The sequence below is a fragment of the Sphaerodactylus townsendi genome, unplaced genomic scaffold (assembly GCF_021028975.2).
Source record: "Sphaerodactylus townsendi isolate TG3544 unplaced genomic scaffold, MPM_Stown_v2.3 scaffold_22, whole genome shotgun sequence".
Taxonomy (NCBI): Eukaryota; Metazoa; Chordata; class Lepidosauria; order Squamata; family Sphaerodactylidae; genus Sphaerodactylus; species Sphaerodactylus townsendi.
The window spans coordinates 1,292,518-1,314,816 of NW_025950385.1; the positions used below are offsets into that span (position 1 = coordinate 1,292,518).

At 44.7% G+C, this 22,299-nt stretch overlaps 1 protein-coding gene across 1 annotated transcript in view; it reads right to left on the bottom strand.

The window, feature by feature from the left end:
• The window catches only part of ACACA (acetyl-CoA carboxylase alpha), a 246,860-nt gene that overhangs the window by 114,951 nt on the left and 109,610 nt on the right, over nucleotides 1-22,299 (bottom strand). The window contains 3 exon segments of the mRNA XM_048482780.1: nucleotides 2,725-2,834; nucleotides 3,576-3,692; nucleotides 4,029-4,163. Coding sequence (XP_048338737.1) covers nucleotides 2,725-2,834; nucleotides 3,576-3,692; nucleotides 4,029-4,163 — 362 coding nt within the window.

The following is a 22,299-nucleotide window of genomic DNA, read 5'->3' on the forward strand; positions in this document are numbered from 1 at the left end:
GGTGATGCGGCCCTCGAAGATACGAGGGTCCCAGGCCAAGGTCTAGCGTCAACATCACTAACACCTGTTCATCCGAACTCTACTAAGCCAATGTAGTCGGGCGCGAGCACAGGCTGAATATAGTCCCAACTGCCGCCGCATGTTGACCAGTTTCAATTTCCAGATCGGCTAAGCGGGAAGGCCAGCGAGAGCTTAATTACAATAGTCTAGCCTGGAGGTGACCAAGGCGCGGGGATCAAGGCGGCTGGTGGGTCCAATAAATGTTTATGCTATAAGCCATTCCACAGATTTACCTATCTGCACATGGGCTACTTGGCTATTGTGTCGGGTAACACTGCCTCTGAACATGGAAGTTCCATTCACCATCATGGCAAAAGTTTTGGATTTTAGAATGTAACTTTTATGTTTCTTTCAAAAAACCCCCCACTGCAAATAACAGAATTTTAAAATTCGAGGCCCTTCCGCACATGGCAATATATAATGCCAACCACTTTCACCACTGCTTCTGTAAGTGGATTTTGCCGTTCTGCACAGCTTCAAAGTGCACTGAAAAGCAGTTTGAAAGTGCATTATTCTCAGATAAAGGAATGAGCCTGAGTTTCTGTAAGGTTGTAAACCTAACCAGGCTCATTTTTATGTATGCTTATTGGGTTTTAATTATTTTAGCATGGTCCAATGCAAGTCCTTCAGACTGGCTTCCACGGTTGATTTGTAATGACTGTCTTGACCATGGTCTATCCATCATTTTAGGTGTTCTAAAGCAATTGCAATTGAACTAAACATTGATTTTAAGCAATCAATTGTAAAGTTGCTAAGCTTAACAAGCAACAACAACAAAAGAAACAGTTGGTTTTGCTAAAATACAGAGGTGGTACCACTTCGAACTTTAAACTAGCTGTGGTTGATACCGAATGACTACGCTTTGCCCAGAGCTGCTTCTGGGCAAGTGAAATGTGGTTATCAAAATGGCTGTATGCAGTAACGTTTAAAAGTGCTGAGATTGGCCCAACTAGATCTCAGTCTTTGGAATAGAGTGCCGCTGCTGCAGCTTTTAAAAAAATCAATTATATTGTTCAAAAAAACCTCTTTGATTCTCTGTCACAAATAATCCACGCCTTTCAGATATGTATGGTGCCGGGCCGTGGCCCCTTCCGCATAACAAGCTGCTCATCTCAAGAGTAAAACCCACCTTCATTGCTTTGGTCGAGACAGAGCTGGGAGAAACAACTTTCAGGCTCTTGCAAAGCCAGTACCTGCCCAGCCTTTTAAAACCCCCTATTGATTTTTTTTTCTTTTAAGATTAAGAAAAAATGTATGTCTGTTTTCTAAAGATTACAGCAATTCTTGAACTGACATTCCAAGGAGCCCTCCATTCACAAGAGCTCCAGAGATGAGAGAGCATCTAAACTACGTCCGGGTTGTCGCTCTTCCACACATCTTGTTACAGTTCTTTCAAGCTTCGGGAATATTTCGCTTCACTACCCTGTTTCTAATATAAGACATCCTGAAAAAAAATAAGACGAGTAGAGGTTTGCCAGCGCTAAATATAAGGCATCCCCCCCGAAGTAAGACGTGAGTAAAGTTTTTTGTTGGAAGACTAATTTAACAGAATGAAAAGGGAAAAATAAGACATCCCCTGAAAATAAAGACATGGCAATAATCTTTGGGAGTTGTAAAATTAATATAAGACATTAATTGTCTTTATATTCGGGAAACACGGTATACACCTTTGATTTCAAGCAAATAGAGTGCACACACACAGAAAAAATCCCAATGAATATTTGAAGGACCCCAGATGTTTCAATGAATTAATTTTCAACTTCAGACCATGAAATCTCCCTTAAATTGACTGGCCCTTGAATTTGTGAAATCAGAAAGTTAAAAAGAAATCAGTAAGGGTCAGTGCTTCCTCTCCACAGACTGTCACAGCTGTCCTAGAACTCTGACTCCATTTTTTATGGATTACATTTTGTTTGTCACGGGTGACACTCTTGGGTTTGCATATCGCCTAAATATTTCTTTTTGGTGCCTCCTTGAGCTGTTTCTGATATCCTGCAAAATACCTTCGCCGAGAGCTTCCAGGCAGCTTAAATCGTGTTCAAATTCTGCCAGCCATGAAAACTGTGGTGTGGGCAGTTGGAGAAAGTTGCCTTTCTGGGCTTCAGGTAAGGTGCTATAAAGTCACAGCTGCTTTACAATTCCCAGCAAAGCAAGGAGAAGCAGAGATGATGTACATTGTTTTCCTCTTTAGCAGTTTTTCTTTATTGGCATAGACAAATAGTACAAATAATAATAAATAAAAAACGGATTAGAAAGCATATACAATACAGGAAATAAATGTTAGTCGAAGGAAATCTACTGCCGCTTAGTAATTTCCAGGAGAAAGTCTACACTATCATATTGCAGAGAGAAGGATCAGGATTGTCCAACAAGTAGTGTAATCTAATTAAACGGGAGATGGGGTAAAATGTAAAGAGTAAGATTCACATACTTGGATCTGATTTTGAATCTGAGACAGTGTAGTAATCAGGCCAGAGATTCAACTGAGCAATCTTTATATGGGCACTATCTTTAGCCTTTTCAAGCTTATTGAATCTGCCATGTAACAAGGCAGAAGGCATAACATTAAACCTGGCGAGCATTATGGCTCTCCCTTGAGCAGGGCTTATTAAGCAATACAGGTAGTATGCCAAGGGTCCCGCTCCAATGGGAGAGAAAAAATACATGGGGAGCACGTTTTCTTGGCTGCGTGTGATTGATGTGCCATTGGCTTCCTCTGCAAATCTTTTCTTGGTGGTCTCCCCTTCCAACTTGTGGTCACTGTGAGCATGGGGCTTCAAGGAAAGTGAGAAGCAGAGGGGTTACCTATTGCATTCCAATGCACGGACTTCATTATGGTCTCTTCCAAGTTCCAACCCTGCTTAGCTCCCAAATTTGACATGATTGAGGTTATACCACACCCTTTCTGTCCCCATTCCTTTCTTTCCTAACCATAATGCATCAACAAAATGGGAGGCATTTTTTGCATATCTAGAGTCAGCATTCTTGTAACATTTACAGGATCTGACACAAATAGGGTTACAGCCACTGTGGTGTTTTTTTTGTTACTATGCTGTTTGTTATTTGATCCCAACTACATGACTCCACTGTAAGACCTTTCTGATTTAGCCCTGCTGATGGTGTTGACTGGCTTTTAACATTACAGCTATGCAGTAGGATGAACATGACTTTTCTGCTGTTGTAACATTTATTTTACTTATTCATTTGTCTTGTTCTTTATATAATCGGCCCCTCCCCAAAGGCTCAGGACGGTTCACATCAATAATAAATACATTAAAACAATAACAACTACCAGAGTCACTAAAACATTCCACCCAAGACAAAAAATTAAAATATATTTCATTACGGCACTGTAACCGTCTGTTTTGTTCCCCTTCCTCTCTTCCCTGTGCCCACGGGAGGCCAGGATATTATTTATAGCGAATATCCCATGTTACCCCGGCTACAAATTCCTGGGGGGTCCATTTTGCAGGCTCTGCAGAACTCTGTAATGTTCAGCAGGGAACAGATCTCACCTGGGAGCCTGTTCCACCAAGTAGGGCCAGGGATAAAAAGTCCTGGCCTCTTGTTGGAGCCAGCTGGATCATTAGCAGGGATCTAAAAACATGTCCAGCATCTGAAAGGAAGCCACTCTGAGGTGTTATTTGAGGACAAGAGGAGAATACCCCGTATACATCACCTTGCGTTTATTTGTTTGTTTGTTTGTTTATTGCATTTATACCCCGCCCTTCCCCTAGGGGCTCATGGTGGCAACAAGATCAGAATCATACACTAAAATCAGATAATAATTAAAACAGTTTAAAAGACTATCAAAACCAAAATCCAGATGGCTTAACTTACATTACTTCCATTGTGATCCTCCCCCCAGGAGGCCAGGAAAGATGTTAGCCTGGCTGGCTATCAGGGAAAGCCCAGTGGAATAGCTCCATTTTTTACAGGCTCCTGTGGAAACTATTCCTAAGTCCCACAGGCCCCAGATCCTTGGCTACAGGAGCATATTCCACCAGGTAGGGGCCAGGATCAAAGTCCCTGGCCCTCGTTGGAGGCCAGCTGATAGATTTTGGGCCAGGGATTTCCCAGAACTCCCGAGGAGCAGGAGGGACCTTCAGGGCAGTATGGGGAGGGCAGTCCCCTGAGGTATGCATATTATATTATAATGCATATACTGTATTCATATAAGACTACTCATAGTCACAATGTAAATACTTTCGAGAAACACTGTGATACAAATAAAGACTAGTGTGGCAGTCACAAGACTATCTCTCTGCAGGGGTCACCAATGTTGTTGCTAAGTCCTTGCTCCTCAGTTTATATTATTTGATTACTTAATTTTCTTCTATTTTCATTAAGCTATGCATTTTTTATTCTAATGCTGAATGAGTAGAAGACCTCTCTAGATGTCAGGAGGTTGATAGGGTCTGCATACATTTCTTCTGAAGGTAATTCCAGTGGATCTCTTTTCCTGGTGACCCCGAGGCATTTGAACTTTTCCGATGACTAGAAGCCAAGCACTGCTATTTATAACCAGACAGTGACAAACTCTTTTAAAAATCTAAACAGATGAAAATCCCTCTTAAAATTTAAGGGCCAGGATTCTTTGGAGAGAAAATACAATAGATGCTAGGTGAATACATCCTTCAGATGTCTAGGTCTGTAGTAAAATGGCATTACGGTTTAGGATTTTGTAGTTCGACAAACTGATTTTAAGAAAGGCCATTACTGCTCAAAATTTGTGAAACCATAAGTATTTTGCTTTTTTTTTTTCTGGTCAAGAGGGTCACACCCAGGAATGCCACAGGGCACAGCTCCCATCTTGGGCAAAGCTTTTGCTTCCAGAGAAGCAAGTTCAGTACCTTGGACAGCAGCTGAGCTCAGGCTACGAAAGGCCAAGTTCCCACGGAGAGCGCAGCCACGTAACGAACAATATGAAGTGATGTCGTTTGTAGTGGGCAGAACCATTTCGGATTATAGTGTCACTTTCCTGCTCCCCCCGTATGTAAGAACAGAAGGACACCCCCCAGCACAGACCAAAATTGCCCATTAGAAGCATTCTGTTTGCCTCTTCTTTGGTGTGTTAGTTTCCTAGGTGAAAGGGAGCTTTAAGGGGGGAAAAACCGGGGGAACAGTCAAAGACGCAGCCTTCTCTCTTCCGCCGTTTTGGTGCAGAGTGGCGAGTGCCGTACCAGGCAATTTTGACAAGTGAGATGAGCCATTAGTCCATTTACAGCGCAATCCTACGCAGAATTATACCCCTCTGAGCACAGAAGATTGGAGCAGCCTAACCTCACTCAGACTTGTACTATTTTTTAATAAATTTTTTATCGTATAGAATATTGTTATATTTGTTACATTCAATATGTTTGTTCCAACTATACATTTTTCCTTTTTCGCCCCCCTCCCCCCCTTTTCCATTGATTATTTCAATCAAGCAGCGGAAGGTTCATTCTTCTTATTCTCTTGTTCCACGGTTCTTCGTTAAATCCGGCTTCTTCCATCCATTTTCATCCAATGTCCATCGCTTTGTAATATCTTCTAGTTTCTCTTGCCATCGTGTATTTTTTGCCAGTCTCTCAAAAATCTCTAACTGAATTTGTTCCCAAATGTATTCCAACCGTTTTGAGACTGTCCATTTCTCGTTATCTTTCCAGCCCAACGCCAACACTGCGTGTGCTGCTCAAATCATTATTTTATACATTGGTTCCAAATTTCTGTTCATTCTTATATCATCTATTATCCCCACAATTAATAAATCATTGTTTACATCAATTTTTACTTTTACTAACTGCTCTACATATTTCAAAATATTCTCCCAAAACTTTTTTACCGCTTTACATTCTATCCACATATGAGTATAATATGCTCCTTTTTCTCCACAGTGCCAACATTTTGGGCTTAGTCCTTTGATCATGTAGGCTAGTTGTATTGGGGTTCTATAAGACTTGTACTATTAACCCTGTATAGGCCAGCGGCCTCTTTTAAAGGACTCAGAAAGTGGGCTTCCGTTGCCCTGGATTGAGAAATGGTAGACATGCCATCCCGCACTTTGTAAATGCCAACTATGAACGAAGAAGAAGAAGAAGAAGAAGAAGAAGAAGAAGAAGAAGAAGAAGAAGAAGAAGAAGAAGAAGAAGAAGAAGAAGAAGAAGAAGAAGAAGAAGAAGAAGAAGAAGAAGAGTTTGGATTTATATCCCCCTTTCTCTCCTGCAGGAGACTCAAAGGGGCTGACAATCTCCTTGCCCTTCCCCCCTCACAACAAACACCCTGTGAGGTAGGTGGGGCTGAGAGAGCTCCGAAAAGCTGTGACTAGCCCAAGGTCACCCAGCTGGCGTGTGTGGGAGTGCAAGGGCTAATCTGAATTCATTAGATAAGCCTCCACAGCTCAGGCGGCAGAGCGGGGAATCAAACCCGGTTCCTCCAGATTAGATACACGAGCTCTTAACCTCCTACGCCACTGCTGCTCCTGAAGGATCACACCACAGTGGCAAAGTTGGCCGATCCAAGTTTAGGCGAAACGCTACAGTCGCACATTGGCCTGGCATGCACTGAATTGGTTGGCAAAAAGTAGGGGCCCACATTACATTTGTAACAAGAACAGCAGAATAAAATGAGTATACTGGGGTGCTCTGTGGTTTCTGGGCTGAATGGCCGTGTTCCAGTAGCATCCTCGCCTGACGTTTCGCCTGCATCTGGGGCTGGCATCTTCAGAGGATCTGATGGTAGTAAAGCAGTGATGGCGAACCTTTTTGAGACCGAGTGTGCAAACTGAAACCCAAAACCCACTTATTTATCGCAAAGTGCCAACATGGCAATTTAACCTGAATGCTGAGTTTTAGTATAGAAAAAGCGGTTGGCTCCAAGGTGCGCGTTACTCGAGAGTAAGCTTGGTGGTAGTCGGTGGCTTTGCTTTGAAGCAACTGTGCAACGCTTCAAACAGGTGAACCACGACCCTAGGAGGGTTTACTCAGAAGCAAGCCCCATTGCCAGCAACCGAGCTTACTCCCAGGTAAAGGATCACACTTTCGTTCTTCAGTAAGATTTAATAGCGCTTAACAGAACACCTACACTGCTTCCCCAAAAGTAGGCTTTAGGTTTAATGCTAATAATCTCCCTGAAATAATTACACTATTATCACATGACAAACTCTGTGCACATGTGCCCACTCAGAGGGGTCTGAGTGCCACCTCTGGCACCCATGCCATAGGTTCGCCACCACTGTAGTAAAGCAAGTGGAGTATATATAGCTGTGGAATGTCCAGGGTGGGAGAAAGAACCATTTGCCTGTCAACAAATGTAAAGGGTGCCATTAGCAAGCTGGATTTGCATGCGTTGGGTGGATCAACCCATTTAGCACGTGAGTAACCATGAAGGTAGCATAATCAATTAGTGAGGGCATCTGCATTGTAGTAGCTCGGCCTTTTGATCCCTTTGATTGTTAACTGCCTAGAGTGGTGAGTGGTGTTCACTAGGAGCAGCAGTGGCGTAGGAGGTTAAGAGTTCGTGTATCTAATCTGGAGGAACCGGGTTTGATTCCCAGCTCTGCCGCCTGAGCTGTGGAGGCTTATCTGGGGAATTCAGATTAGCCTGTGCACTCCCACACATGCCAGCTGGGTGACCTTGGGCTCGTCACAGCTTCTCGGAGCTCTCTCAGCCCCACCCACCTCACAGGGTGTTTGTTGTGAGGGGGGAAGGGCAAGGAGATTGTCAGCCCCTTTGAGTCTCCTACAGGAGAGAAAGGGGGATATAAATCCAAACTCTTCTTCTTCTTCTTCTTCTTCTTCTTTGACTGCTTACTGCCTGGAGACATCCTTTGTCTGGGTGGTGTTCATTAGTCACTGTCTTCATTCTAGTGTTTTCTCCCACCCTGGACATTCCTCAGGTATATATACTCCACTTGCTTCACTACCGTCAGATCCTCTGAAGATGCCAGCCACAGATGCAGGCAAAACGTCAAGAGAGAATGCTACTAGAACATAGGTGTCAAACCCGCGGCCCTCCAGATGTTATGGACTACAGTTCCCATCATCCCCTGCCAGCATCATGAGCCAGCAGAAAGCTGAGCGCGACTTCTGTTTTCAGTGGCAGCTTTGCATTGGCTGTAACATCTATTTCCAGACCCAGAGGCAGTTCTGAACAGACAACCGGCTGTGTTTTCCAAACAATGTATTGGCTGCCTCTCTACAGCCACCAGGACGGAAAAGGCGAACAGCAAAGAGCAGGGACGAGGGTGAAAATATATCTTGAAGATGCAAAGAGTCTCATTTAACTGTTTTTTTGTGTTGGCGAAATGATGTGTGCCACAGTATTACCATAAGAAGTGAGGCCATTATTCTCCTGTAGAAACCCATTTGGCCTGAAAGGTATCACTGGCTGGGATGGGAAAATCAAACCGGATGAATTATTCATCGCCTCTGATCAGAAGCAATCATTATTTCTGAGGTTCCAAACTGTGATTAGGGTTCTGTGCGGGGCTGTCATTTGCTCCCTGGGTAACAACTGCAATACAGAATAGCAACACACACACACACACACACACACACAGAGAGAGAGAGAGAGAGAGAGAGATGCACAATATCTTGCAAATATTGCTGGGTGTATGTAATTTTTCACATATGTTCCCACTCTACAGAAACACACACACACAAACAAGAGATCACATGTTAAAGGTGTCGTTACAAATGCATAAACTCATGCTTGCTATAAGAAGAAGAAGAAGAGTTTGAATTTATATCCCCCCTTTCCCTCCTGCAGGAGACTCAAAGGGGCTGACAATCTCCTTGCCCTTCCCCCCTCACAACAAACACCCTGTGAGGTGGGTGGGGCTGAGAGAGCTCCGAGAAGCTGTGACAAGCCCAAGGTCACCCAGCTGGCATGTGTGGGAGTGCACAGGCTAATCTGAATTCCCCAGATAAGCCTCCACAGCTCAGGCGGCAGAGCTGGGAATCAAACCCGGTTCCTCCAGATTAGATACCCGTGCTCTTAACCTCCTACGCGACTGCTGCTCCTCTGTAGTGCTGGCATACATGGGAATTTATTGTCAAAGGCTTTCGTGGCCAGAATCAATGTGATGTGGGTTTTCCAGACTGTGTGGCGGTGGCCAGCGTGGTGTAACGGTTAAGGGCAGGTGCACTCTAATCTGGAGAACCAGGGTTGATTCCCCGCTCTGCCACTCGAGCCGTGGAGGTTTATCTGGTGAACTGGATTAGCTTGTGACCTCCAACACACGCCAGCTGGGCTAGTCACAGCTCTTCAGAGCTCTCTCAGCCCCACCCACCTCACAGGGTGTTTGTCGTGAGGGGGGAAGGGAAAGGAGACTGTGAGCCCCTCTGAGGGTCCTTGCAGGAGAGAAAGGGGGGATATATACCCAACTCTTTTCTTTTTGCTGCTAACGTTTTGCCCGCACTTGAAAGACAGACAGACAGACAGACAGACAGACAGACAGACAGACAGACAGACAGACAGACAGACAGACAGACAGACAGACAGACAGACAGACAGACAGACAGACAGACAGACAGACAGACAGACAGACAGACAGAAAGAAAGAAAGAAAGAAAGAAAGAAAGAAAGAAAGAAAGAAAGAAAGAAAGAAAGAAAGAAAGAAAGAAAGAAAGAAAGAAAGAAAGAAAGAAAGAAAGAAAGAAAGAGGGAAAACATGGCCCGGTTCAAAATTTGAGTTTTCCGCCTCCCCCGCCCTCTTTAGGCGGCCACCCTCCCCCACCACGACCAAACACTTTTTTTTTGCATGGAGGCAGCTCAGTAGACCCTCTAAGACCGCTCAGACATTACCACCGGCTCCCTCCCTCCCACACACACACTGCCTAAAAGTGCGGACCACCGTTTGCTTCCCCTTTGGGGCCTTGAGCAGTCAACAGCTTGCCCAGCAGCAGCTCCGGAGCTGCCCCCTCTGGTTCCCTTGGGTGGCCGGGGAGGGGGGGTGCTCAGAAGGGTTGCTCGGCAACACATGCCCCCCCTTCCCCAGGCCTGCCTGCGGAATGCCATTGCATTAATCCCAGTGGCATATCTGCCTAGGGACGGTGGGGTACCCTTTGTCCCCAGGCCCCACTAATCTAGTCATGAGGGGGTGCAGAATTGGCACCCCACATGACCAAGAAGACTCATCGTCATCGACGTGGGTGGGGCCAAGGAAGCCCGAGGACACCGCCCCCCCAAGCCTTGCCCCCCCCCCCCGGCAGCCAACAGTCCCTTCTGCCCTCCTCTCTGGGCACGGGGGCGGGACCTCCTTGAACCCTGCCCCCAGACGTTTGCAGGGGGGCGCCTGGAAAACAGCTGTCTTCAGGTGCTATTTGCCCCCCATACGCCTCTGATTAATCCTCTGGGTCAACATGAAAACCAAAAACAGAGTGCTGATCACCATTTGCAACTCTGCCAACAACCCTTCAGGTAACTCTGTCCACCAACGCTGAGACACACGGGGAAGGGGACGGTGTAAATCGAACAAGTGCAATTAGACACATTTTTCTCTCCACTTGGAACTGAAAAGTACTGTGAAAGAAGAACGTTGACACCTAGTGTCAAAAGGGGAAAATGACACCGGACTTTGTGTACGCACACAGGTACGCAAACGCATGTTGTCTTTTGCATTGCTTGAAAGGACAAGGAAAATACTTCGAGGAGAAATCAGGAAAGGAAAAAGGAGCTCCCATGGAGACACCCCTCTCCATACCTAGGTAGACAGTCAGCACATGTTAAACCAGAAGTCCCTAACCCAGTGGTGGCAAACCTTTGGCACTCCAGATGTTATGGACTACAATTCCCATCAGCCAGCATGGCCAATTGCCACCAATTGGCCATGCTGGCAGAAACTGATGGGAATTAGCCAGTCCACCTGTATCTGGAGATATGGTTCGATGTCGCGACCTCTTCCACTTTGACTCTGTGGGCATATTTGGCATTCTGACACATCATGGTGGGTGCAGCAACAAAATGGCTTCCACAGAAGGAGAAGTCAGCCACAAAATGATTGCCACAGCTTAACTTCAGCTACACAGTGCAGATCAATGGGTTGTGATAGTAGTTGTAGCCAAAGCAACATTTTAAAACATCTGAACAGCCAATCAAATCTCCAATAGTCAATCCAAATCCTTGCAGGGTAAAAGCCCTACAGGGTCCCATCTACTTTCTGAAAACATTTGGCAAGCAATAGAAAGGGTGTTTGCGGGCATCACTGCACTCACAAGATGCACCCTGGGGACCCATGTGCAGAGGTGGGATCCAGCAGGTTCTCACCAGTTCCCGAGAGTGGGTTACTAATTATTTGTGTGTGCCGAGAGGGGGTTACTAATTGGGTCCGCTTTCCCACCTCCACGCCCTCGCCTCCCCGAGAGGCATCCTGCCTTTGAACGTGAAGGTTCCATATAGCAATTGCGACTAATAATGTAACTCCCTGAACTGGGTTAATCCCTTCCAGGTACTGCAATTCCTTGATTCTCAGCCTTTCGCACCTTTTATCTCACCAGTCTCTATCAAAGAACCTGTGTGTTTCACCATTGCTGTGCTCAGATTTGTGAGTTAGGGCATTTTCTATAATGTGATGATGATGACCTGGTGCAAAAAAAAATGGGGGGGGGGTCATGGTGGGGTGGCTGCCCATGGGGGGGGCATCCAACTCAGGTTTTGCCCAGGGCTCAGGTTTGCCTAGGTACGCCTCTGCCCCCTTTGCTAAGGGGGGGCTGGCGAGGGAACCTGTTACTAAAATTTTTGGATCCCACCACTACCCATGTGTTGAACCATAATGTGGACTACAATTCCCAATTGGCCATGCTGGCAGGGGCTGATGGTAATTGTAGTCCATGAACACCTGGAGCACCATAGGTTGCCACCCTTGCCATAAAAGGTCGCAGGCAAATAGAACATAGAGTAAGGTAGCAAGTGGTTAAGAGTGTCAGACTAGACTGGAAAGACACCACTTCAAAGCCCCGCTCAGCCCTGCAGGGTTGGCCTTTGGCCATCTCTCAGCCTCATCTACCTCACAAGATTGTTGTGAGGATAAAATTGCTGGACCACTTTGACCTCTTTGGAGGACAGGTGCGATAATAAATAAACAGACTAAAGTGACACGCCATGACTCATCTTGATACAACAAGAAGAGAGAACAGGTGTCAAATAAAAAATGTCAAAGAAAAACATACCCGGTTTTCCCATCTCAGAGTTCAAGGAAGACATTTTATTTATTTAACATACTCCCTCTCATTCTAATCACTGTCTTCAAAGAAGACAACGCATTATAGTGTGGGTCTACATCTTTTCTCCTCCACAAGGAGGGGAGTGTTTTCAGCTTTCAAAACCTGAAACACAGATTTGTGCCTTGAGCTGAAAATACTTTCATTCCAATTCTACAGGCTGCAAAACACATTATAATTTACTTTGCAATTTCCTTCCTCCTTGAGAAATAGGGGATGGAGCTTGAAATGTAGAATCGTTCCTATATGTGTACACAATTTCATTCCAAGATCTCAGGGTTTAAGGGAGGCATTGTGTTGCAAGAAGGTACCAAGCATGCAAGAAGGCAAATCTTAGGGCACTTTCGCACATGCAGAATAATGCACTTTCAATCCACTTTCAATGCACTTTGCAGCTGGATTTTATTGTGCGGAACAGCAAAATCCACTTGCAAACAATTGTGAAAGTGGATTGAAAGTGAATTACTCTGCATGTCTCTCCCTTTTTAACATTCTGGGAGCTGTGACATCCAGATCTACCGTCCCCCTCTTTGGGAGGGTTTTATTGATAGTTTTAATACTGGACACCAAGTGGTTTATGTGGAACGCTGTAATTTCATGTTTTAATTATGTTTTATATTAATTATTTGCTGTTATTACTGTCTATGTAATATTATTTGTTGTTCACCGCCCAGAGCCCTCAGGGGATGGGGCGGTATATAAATATGATAATAAATAAATAAAAATAAATAAATGTGTGAAAGTGCCCTCTGTTTCCTTGACCAACAATGTTGGCTACAACATAATCAAAAACATTTGTCCTAAAGTCAGGAGGGGCAGTCCCACACGCACCGCATTTATGGTAGCCGGTCCTCCAGTTTGAGAAGGCACCTTCTGAGGAAGAAGGTTTCCAAGAGACTGGTTTCCAAAGCACTTTCAAGATGGTGTCCAGGTGTTGAGAGGTATAAACGCTGAGCTCTCTGACTTTCATTTATTAAGCTACTAGCAGGGCACCCGGGCTTCGCTATGCATACTTCATCACAAGCTCTTTATTATTTTCGGGGTGACATTCAACATACTTCTTTACAGCCTGTTTGTGAACTTTGGGGTGACATGCAGCATATTTCCTCACAGTCTGTGGACTGATGGGTTTGATTTCGCATATTTTGCAGCAGGTTCCTGTAGTTGTCTTTTTCTAATGCAATGTGTTACTCCTCTCTTTCACCTGGTGGGCTCCAAAAGACATCATGTGGAAGCAGCCATTGTATTTTCGGGATGCAGAAAGGAAGTGTTCTGCCATTGGATGCTGATGAGTGAGAAGGCTGTGAAGAGGTTCAGGGTAGGGTTGAAGGGCAGGGAGCTGGACTGCACCACCACTGCAGCACATTCCTGGGGACTCATCCCACAACTTCAGAGCATGACACCAAGCACAGAGTGATCGGAGGCCGAGAGCAATAAACATCTCCACAGTAATCAATCTGTCCATATGCAAAACCCGACAAATGTTTAGTAATCCAAGGTGAAAGTGTGGTTTGTAATCTATTTTGATAGTATTTGGCTGTAGCGGTGTTGTTAACGTCTGGGTGGGTGGAGGAGTACTTTTTCACTGCCTGTTAACTTCGGGGTGACATTCAGCATACTTTTTTGCAGCCTGTTTGTGAACTTTGGGGTGACATGCACCATATTTCCTCACAGCCTGTCTGTGGACTGATGGGTTTGTTTTCAAATAGGTTCACGTGCGTTGTGGAGGGCAGTGGTAGAGTGCAGTTGGTGAAGGACATGAAGCAGGTGGTGTGTAACTGTCACCCTTAGAATGTTTGTGCAGCATGTCTGCGGACTGAGCAGTTGGTTTGCCCTTAGAATGTTCACGCAGATGGCCAGAGATGAGCAGTGAAAACAGTAAATACGTAATAAATCGAGGGAAAGTGAATATTTGGGGAAATCCTTTCTTAGTGAGCACCTGGAGTGCGTAAGGAACAGGTGTGCCAAATTTCATGTGTGTGGCTTTGGCGGTTTTTGAGTTCTGTTGATGAGTCAGTCAGTCAGTGAGTGGTATTTCGCATTTATAGATATAGATTTTAAATTTTAGTTACTTGCATTGCAAGCTTCCTCCTCCAACTGTCTAATAAGGACTAACTGTCTAATAAGGATTTTGTGGCTGGAGACAACGGGGAAACAATCTAACCGGCTCATTTGCTGTTTATAGTTTTACAGCTTCATTGCTTTACTTAGGAGGGGAGAGCTTTTGTCCCTGAGTTGTTTGCAACTTGATCCATTGCTTTCCCTCAAGTTCCTTCGGCTGTGGATTCGGTTTGGAGTGAGACTTGTTTGGGTTTATGGTGGAAAACTGTTAAAAATGGGAAATAGAAGATACTCTAGAAAACGTTGTCTTTCCTCCCTTACTTCTCCACAGAGCCAGAAAAACTCTAAACTAGGGGTGGCTAACCTATGGTGCTCCAAATGTTAATGGACTACAATTCCCATCAGCCCCTGCCAGCATGGCCAAGGTTATAGTGTAATTGCTTATGTATTGAGCTCACCTTCTTTATTAAGATCAGTTGATACATTTTATATTGGGGACGTTCCTTTGTGTGATCATCTACCTCTGTGTTTAGTTCTTGAAACTTATATTAAGGAAAGGTTAAATGAAGAGTCTCAGGCCAAATCCCCACTGGGAAATTCAATCTAGATCAAACCAAGTTTGAAAATAAACTGCACCTTTTCATAGAGGTTTCAACCTCCCCACCGCAACATGTTTCCAGTGAAGACATCTAGGCCTATCTCGGATTCAAGAAATGTAACAATCCCCACTACCATGCGAGCAGCTGGGCGGGTCTCTCCTGATTGGCTGTTGTGCCGTGTTGGGGTGGGACCTTTCTTTTTCTCCCCACAAAAACGTGCTCAAATGACATCAGAGCATGAGTACGTCTCCCCCGCCCAAGTGTCTGGTTGGTTATCGTGCTCCCTTGCTCTAGCGAGGACCACACCGCGAGAGACCACCACGCACTGATGGGTTGTAAGGCATTTGCGTCATGCTCCACGGTGGGAAATTTGAACCAAGATTAGACCCCCAATCCTCCCCTCCAAACTGGATCAAAGACATGCTTTTTTAAAAGTAGTACTTTCAAGCAGGTTCGGCAAAGATGCGGGATAAGGGGAGAATGAGCGCCGGAACCGGGATGAATCCTTGTTCCTCGATCAGGCAGTAGGAAGTTCTTCCTGAATCCTTGATATTTCGTGTGCGTATCACGCAATTAATTGACTATGGGGAATCGACCTGAAAATTCTTATAATCATATATTCCATCCAATTTTAACTCTTCATCTTGAGGCAAGTTTCAATCCCTTACTAGATGTCCTTTCTGTTGTAGAAACAGGGAACATAATTTTAAATACTGAGGACTCTGAAATGGCAGTCACCAAATATAAGAACCTTATAGATAGTTTATCAGATTTTGGAAAAATGGTAAGGGTTCAAATAGTAGTAATAATATTAGGAAAGCATGGTTTGACAAAGAATATATCGAAGGCAACAAATATATATGACCTCTTTATAAGTTTTATTGGCAATCTGGATCTAAAGATATATTGCCCTGCTTATCTGAAGCTAAACAGAACCTTTGATTGTTAATTGCATTAAACTTTAAGAAATATACTAATTGTCAATGGCATTCAGGCTTCCATTACTAATAATATTAAGCAATTCTGGGCTTTGATTAATAGGTTAGCATTTGCACACAGTACTTTTCTTACCTCTGCGCCTCCGAACAAATTTTTAAATGATTTTTCTAATCTTTTAGGCATGGGCCAATTGGCCATGCTGGCAGGGGCTGATGGGAATTGTGGTCCATAACATCTGGAGTGCCAAAGGTTCACCACCACTGTGTTAAGCCAAAATGTAAATGAGATATAGAATCTTAAAATAGACCTTACAGAGTGGCCTAAATGGCCACCAGTTGATCCTGCAGAAATTGCTACCATTGTTAATGATCTGAAAACAGGCAAGGCACCTGGTCTAGATATTAAAACAGCTAAAATTATTAAGGCCAAGATAGAGTCGTGAGGTCCACTTTTGGCAGCTCCATATACATCAATTAATGAGTCTGGTATAATTCCAGAATTATGGCACTCCTCCAGAGTCATGCCAGTGTACAAGAAAGGTGATGTTAACGATCCGGCAAATTATCGTCCGATTAGTCTCCTTGCAGTTGTAAGATTTATGCTAAATTGCTCCTTATCAAATTACAAACATGGCCAGATCAGGAAAAGATTTTAGGAATTGAGCAAATTGGATTCTGTAAGGGTAAGACAGCATTAGATCATGTCCTGTATTATTACATTTAATTAACAAATATTTCACTCAGGGTTCAAGGAAACTGTTTGTGGCCTTTCTTGACTTGAGGGGAGCCTTTGACTCGGTGCCAAAAAACCTTTTATGGAAGATAGCACTGGGGATAGACTTCTGTCAGGTTAAATGCTCGAGTGTGAGCATAACTAAGAATATTTCCACTTTCAAAGGAGTCAAGCAGGACTATGTTTTGGCATCTACTTTATTTAATATCTTTATGAATGACCTTGCTCCGGTTCTTTCTAAGGTAAATGGTCCAATTCATCTTCCAGTCATGTTGTATGCAGATGATACTATACTGCTCTCTTGAACACAAGTGGGATTTATGAGATTATTAAGGAGCTGCATGGAGTGTTGTGATACTAACAAACTTGAAATTAATTATTCTAAATCAAAAACGCTTGTATTTTCTAAATGGTTGAAAATATATAACTGGAAAATCAACAACTATTTTGAGCAAGTTAAACAATTCAAGTTATTCAGGTATCGCCTTTAGCTACAATCTGACTTGGAGGGTGCATTGTAACTCTGCTCTTACTATTGCTGTTCAATGGATGTGGATGGATTTATTTTATTTATTTATTTTATTTATTATTGAGCTTATATAATAAATTCTCATGTTGGAGTAATCTGATTGAAGAGAAAAGCAAAACAATGGGGTCTCAATGGATTCCTTATATGAACTGTCTCGTGATGAAGCATATAAATATCCAAAAATGAGTGAGAGGGAACTGAGTGCGCATGCGCCCCACGCCCATGCCACACCCGGTGCGTCGTGCATCCCCCTTGGCGCTACGGCACTGCTTTCATTGCTACAATTCGTTTATCAGTAACACCATCAGAGACAAATACCCCAATCCCATCCCTAATTATTCATTTTGGCACACAATAGAAATTCATCCTGCTGATACCTGGCAAAGATAGCTTTGACCCTTGAAAGCTTATACCCCCAAGATCTTGCTGGTTTCTAGGGTGACACTGAGCTCCAACTAATCCTGCTGGGAAACAGATCATCCAATTCTCCTCTGCAAGTTTCTCTCATTGCCAGTCACAAACCACAAAGATTTGGGGGGGTTGAATGTGAAATATTCCAAAATTCCAATATTGCAGAATGCCAATACAAACATACATATGCACATGTCTGTCTGTCTGTCTGTCTGTCTGTCTGTCTGTCTGTCTGTCTGTCTGTCTTTCTTTCTTTTGGAGACATCCGTAGATCTAATTCTCTATGAATACTTATGAATAGTTCTCCAGAGACAAATGGACATGGACAAATAAATCACATCGTTCTAAAAATCTGAGAAAAGTCTTGGATTTACAGAAACATCTGATACTTTTTTTAAAAATTGGGGGTTAATCCCTCCCCAAAATTACAGAAGAAGTACTTGTAGCTTTAAGAACTTAATGTCCTCAGTGATTGTTGCTAAGTATCAACACATGGTACTTGCCAGACTTCAAGCATTGGTTTCTGGCAATAAAAGGCGAGCAGGGAGAGTTCTGGCAATAAAAGGCAGGCAGGGATTGTTTTGGCCTTTGTTGAAAGACTCATCAGGACCAGGGCCAGAAGAAACCACAGCTGACTTGCTAAAATACAACTTGCATGATTTCACCTACTCCCCAGAAGTGGAGCTCTCCACAGGGGCGTCTAGGACAAATGCCCTAGGCGGCAGCCGTTCAGTTACATGGGCAGGGCAGAAAATGCGGCTCCCACACCCTCCTCCTCCCTCCCCTAGCGGCCCCCTCCTCGGCAGGGCAAGTGCTCAGGAACAACCTGGTCCGGCTTGGCAGTAGGCACCAAGTAAGCAAAGAGGAAAGAGGTAAGGCTCAGTTCCCCATGCCCCCTCTGCCAGGCCCCTGCTCTCCGCGCCGCACTTCGGCCACCGCTGCGTCTGGAGGGGCCGCCACTGTGCCAGGCAAGCCCTCCGGCCTGCCCCCCCACCCCCCCACAAGTCCCTCCCTGCTCCTCCTCCCACCCCCCCCAACTCCATGAACCGAGATGTTCATGGTTCTGAATTCCCAATTATTACCATGCTGGCAGGGAGCTGGGATGGGATGTGTAGTCCATGGTATCTGGCCGAGCCACAGGTTGCAGACCCCTGGTTTAACCATTCCATTTCCCCAGTTGTTCTCCCTCACTGTCCTAAGAGTTTCCAAAAGTCAGATTTCACCACTGTTAGGGCTAATGGGATAAGACTTTGCTCACTGTTGAGCTTTGCGTGACCAGCTTTGAGCTGGCAAACACAATCCCAGCTATTAGGAGATTTTAGCACCCTCTCCTGCTTGGTGCTTTAGAGGCTAAAACAAGAAACACAGGAGCACTTCCCAACAAAGAGAGAGACAACCCGGGTCCCACCAGTTTGCTACCTGGATTTAATGAGGCCAACAGCCACTTTCTGTGATTTAACGCTGGCCTCCTCGAGCTCACAAACCACTGGATCGAGGTAGCTAAATTTTACTGGAGCTGCAGTCCCTAATCATAGAATCATAGAGTTGGAAGAGACCCCAGGGCCATCAGAGTCCAACCCCTGCCATGCCCATGGGAACACGCAGTCAGTCCAGTCGACGGCAACTTACAGCTACCACAAAAGAAGGCCAAATTGTAGCAAGCCAGTGGGGTTGAAAACTGAGCAAACACATCTTTTCGTTTTAGAGGCTGATATATATTTATGATACTTCTATTACAGTGAGGGCTGACAAAAAAAAATTCCAGACGATTTTGCTTTCTGGTCACCAGTAAGTGGCCTCTCTTCCACATTTATTCAAACCAAAAACTTCTCCCAAACTTACGTTCAGCGTTTCCAAAAGACACTTTCTATGTTGGATGACACGCGGGCTTAACATACAGCCAATCCAACCCCTGGATGGTTAAGCAAGACAAGAAGAGGTGAAAAGAACTAATTAGTTACGATCAGCCAGCCGAGACATTGGAAATGTTCACCTTCCTTTTACTGATTAATCATTCCACTGGATACATTAAAAAAGCAGGGGTGAATCAATGAAAAAAATCCCTTGAATCTAACCCTACTTGCATTTCCCCATCTCTTGCTGTACAGCCTCCTCACATAAAAAAAAAAAATAATTTTCAGCACCATCTTTATTACCAGGAGAGTTTGCGCACGTTACATGGTAGCAGAGCGCAGACTTTATGTGCATTTGTTTCATTATTTCTCCCATCACAGAGTCCAAGGTCTCCTATGTGGGTATTCCCGTCCAGGCGGCTCAGCTGACCTCCAGAGGCAGGGAATACCAGGGGGGCGGGGGGGGGGCGTGTTGGCTGGGCAGCACCGCCCCCCCCCAAATCCCCTCCACTTACCTTAGTGTCATGGTAGCAAACCTTTGGCACTCCAGATGTTATGGACTACAATTCCCATCAGCCCCTGCCAGCATGGCCAATTGAACATGTTGGCAGGGGCTGATGGGAATTGTAGTCCATAACATCTGGAGTGCCAAAGGTTCGCCACCACTGCCTTAGTGAAACAGTGCAGGCTGGAGAAGCGGCCTATTCCCTTCAGGCTGAAAATGGCCTGGTGGGAACTACACTTCCCAGGACACCTTGCGAACCCAAGAGTCTCATGGGGAGTGAAGTTCTCACCAGGCCGTTTTCAGCCTGAAACAGGGAACAGGCTGCTTTTCCAGGCTGAACTAAGGTAAGAAGAGGCAGGAGAGTGGGGAGCGCGGAGGGGGAGGGAGAAAACACAGAGTGCGTGCCGGGAGAACTCTGGCCCAGCTACGCCTCTGGCTGACCTTCACTTGCTTAGCGGCATGCAAGGTATCTTTATCCCGTACCCTTCCACGATACTCCTTATGCTCACAAAGGTGGAAGCCTTCAGACTAGTTCAGAATAGGCTCTTGGATCTTGATTTTCATTATTTGACTCTTGCAGCCAAGACAACCTGCTCCCCGACTACCTTATTAATCCCATGCGAGCGTGGAATTATGGCAGCATATCTTCGTCTGCTGATTAATCCCACCCAGAGGAGAGCCTTGGCTACTGCAAGATGTAATGTGCTGCCATCAGCTCTCCTGGAGGGAAGATTTAAGAATATAGAACGTTCTAAAAGGGTTTGTTCTTGTGATCTGGTTACAGTTGAAACACTTGACCATTCTCTGTTTGTATGCCCTAAATATGATAAGATACGCATGAAATATATGAATTCTATTTTCCTGCAATGTTCTCAGTGGCATGAGTGTTACAAGATACCCAACCTCCTGAACAGCTCTGATGTGCTCTTTTGCGAGACTGTTGCAAATTTTATACTGGAAATTAGTAATTTTAACTGTGTTTTTTAATCTTGTTTTGCTTTAAAATATTGTCCTGTTTTGTATGCCAATGAAGGCTTGTTGTTACTCTGGTTCCAGTAAGTGGAATTCTGGCTTCTGAAATTTCACCAAGCCTTGGCCACTGTTCACACGCAACCTCATCTTTGCACCAGCAGCGCTAAAAACAAACTTTAAAAAAAAATATTGGCATCCTAGGATTGTGATGATGCCTTGCCTTTCTTCCATCATGGAACAATGTAGCAAGCCTTTATTGGCATAGACAACAGTACAACAGTAATAAAAAACAGATTAAAAAGCATATACAATACAGATCGAAGGAAATCTACTGGCGTTTAGTAATTTCCAGGAGAAAGTCTGCCACTATCATACAGACAGAAGGATCAGGGTTGTCTAACAAGTAGTGTAATCTAATTAAATCGGGGAGATGGGGTAAATGTCAAGGAGTAAGATTCACATACTTGGATCTGATTTCCTTGAATCTGAGACAGTGAAGTAATTGGTGGACCAGAGATTCAACTGAGCCATCGTTACATGGGCACAATCTTTTAGCCTTTTCTTGCTTATTAAATCTGCCATGTAACAAGGCAGAAGGCATAACATTAAACCTGGCGAGCATTACGGCTCTCCTTTGAGCAGGGTTTATTAAGCAATACAGGTAGTGTGCCAAGTGGCCCCGTTCAAATGGGAGAGAAAAATACAGGGGGGAAGCATGTTTTCTTGGCATCATGGAACAAAGGAGTTTCACAGCACTGACAAAACCCATTCTGGCCTAGCTTCAGTAATATGGGACAGCCTCCCCAGGCAGTCTCTTCTGCTCTCCCCAGAAATCATAAATAAAACCACCGATCAGTAAGCCACAATCAAATCTCTCTCAAAGAGTCACTGCTCCTTCTCTGTAAAATGGATGCATTTCACTTGTCTTTGAATTTTGATGCTTGAATCCTTGATGATGCATTATTGTTACTAATACGTAACTTTGCACTTTATGGGTGTCTGGGGGGAAATACCTCACCATATAGTGGGGGGGGGGGGGCAGGAGGATCCCATTCTGCAACTGGTTCCAGTTGGCAGGACCCAGAGTTTTGGCCAACAAGCCAAACAAAAACCCAAACGGATCACTCCAGCACAAAACTGCCCACCTCTCCTTTTAATGTCCTGCTGGTAGAGGGTTTAAGCATAAGCATAAGCATTTATTGTCATTGTGCGCACACAATGAAAATTTACAGCAGCATTCCTCGATGCACACAATTTCAGACTCATGCCCCACCCTCCCTTTACCCTTCCTCCACCCATCACTACACAGCCCCAAACACATCAACACGAAGCTGGGGAGTTCCTGTGCAACTGGAGAACCATACACAGATGCAGACACGCTCTACAGCACAGCGGTAAAAGGACACCAGGAGTCTGAGACACGGAGAAAGTCCTCCGA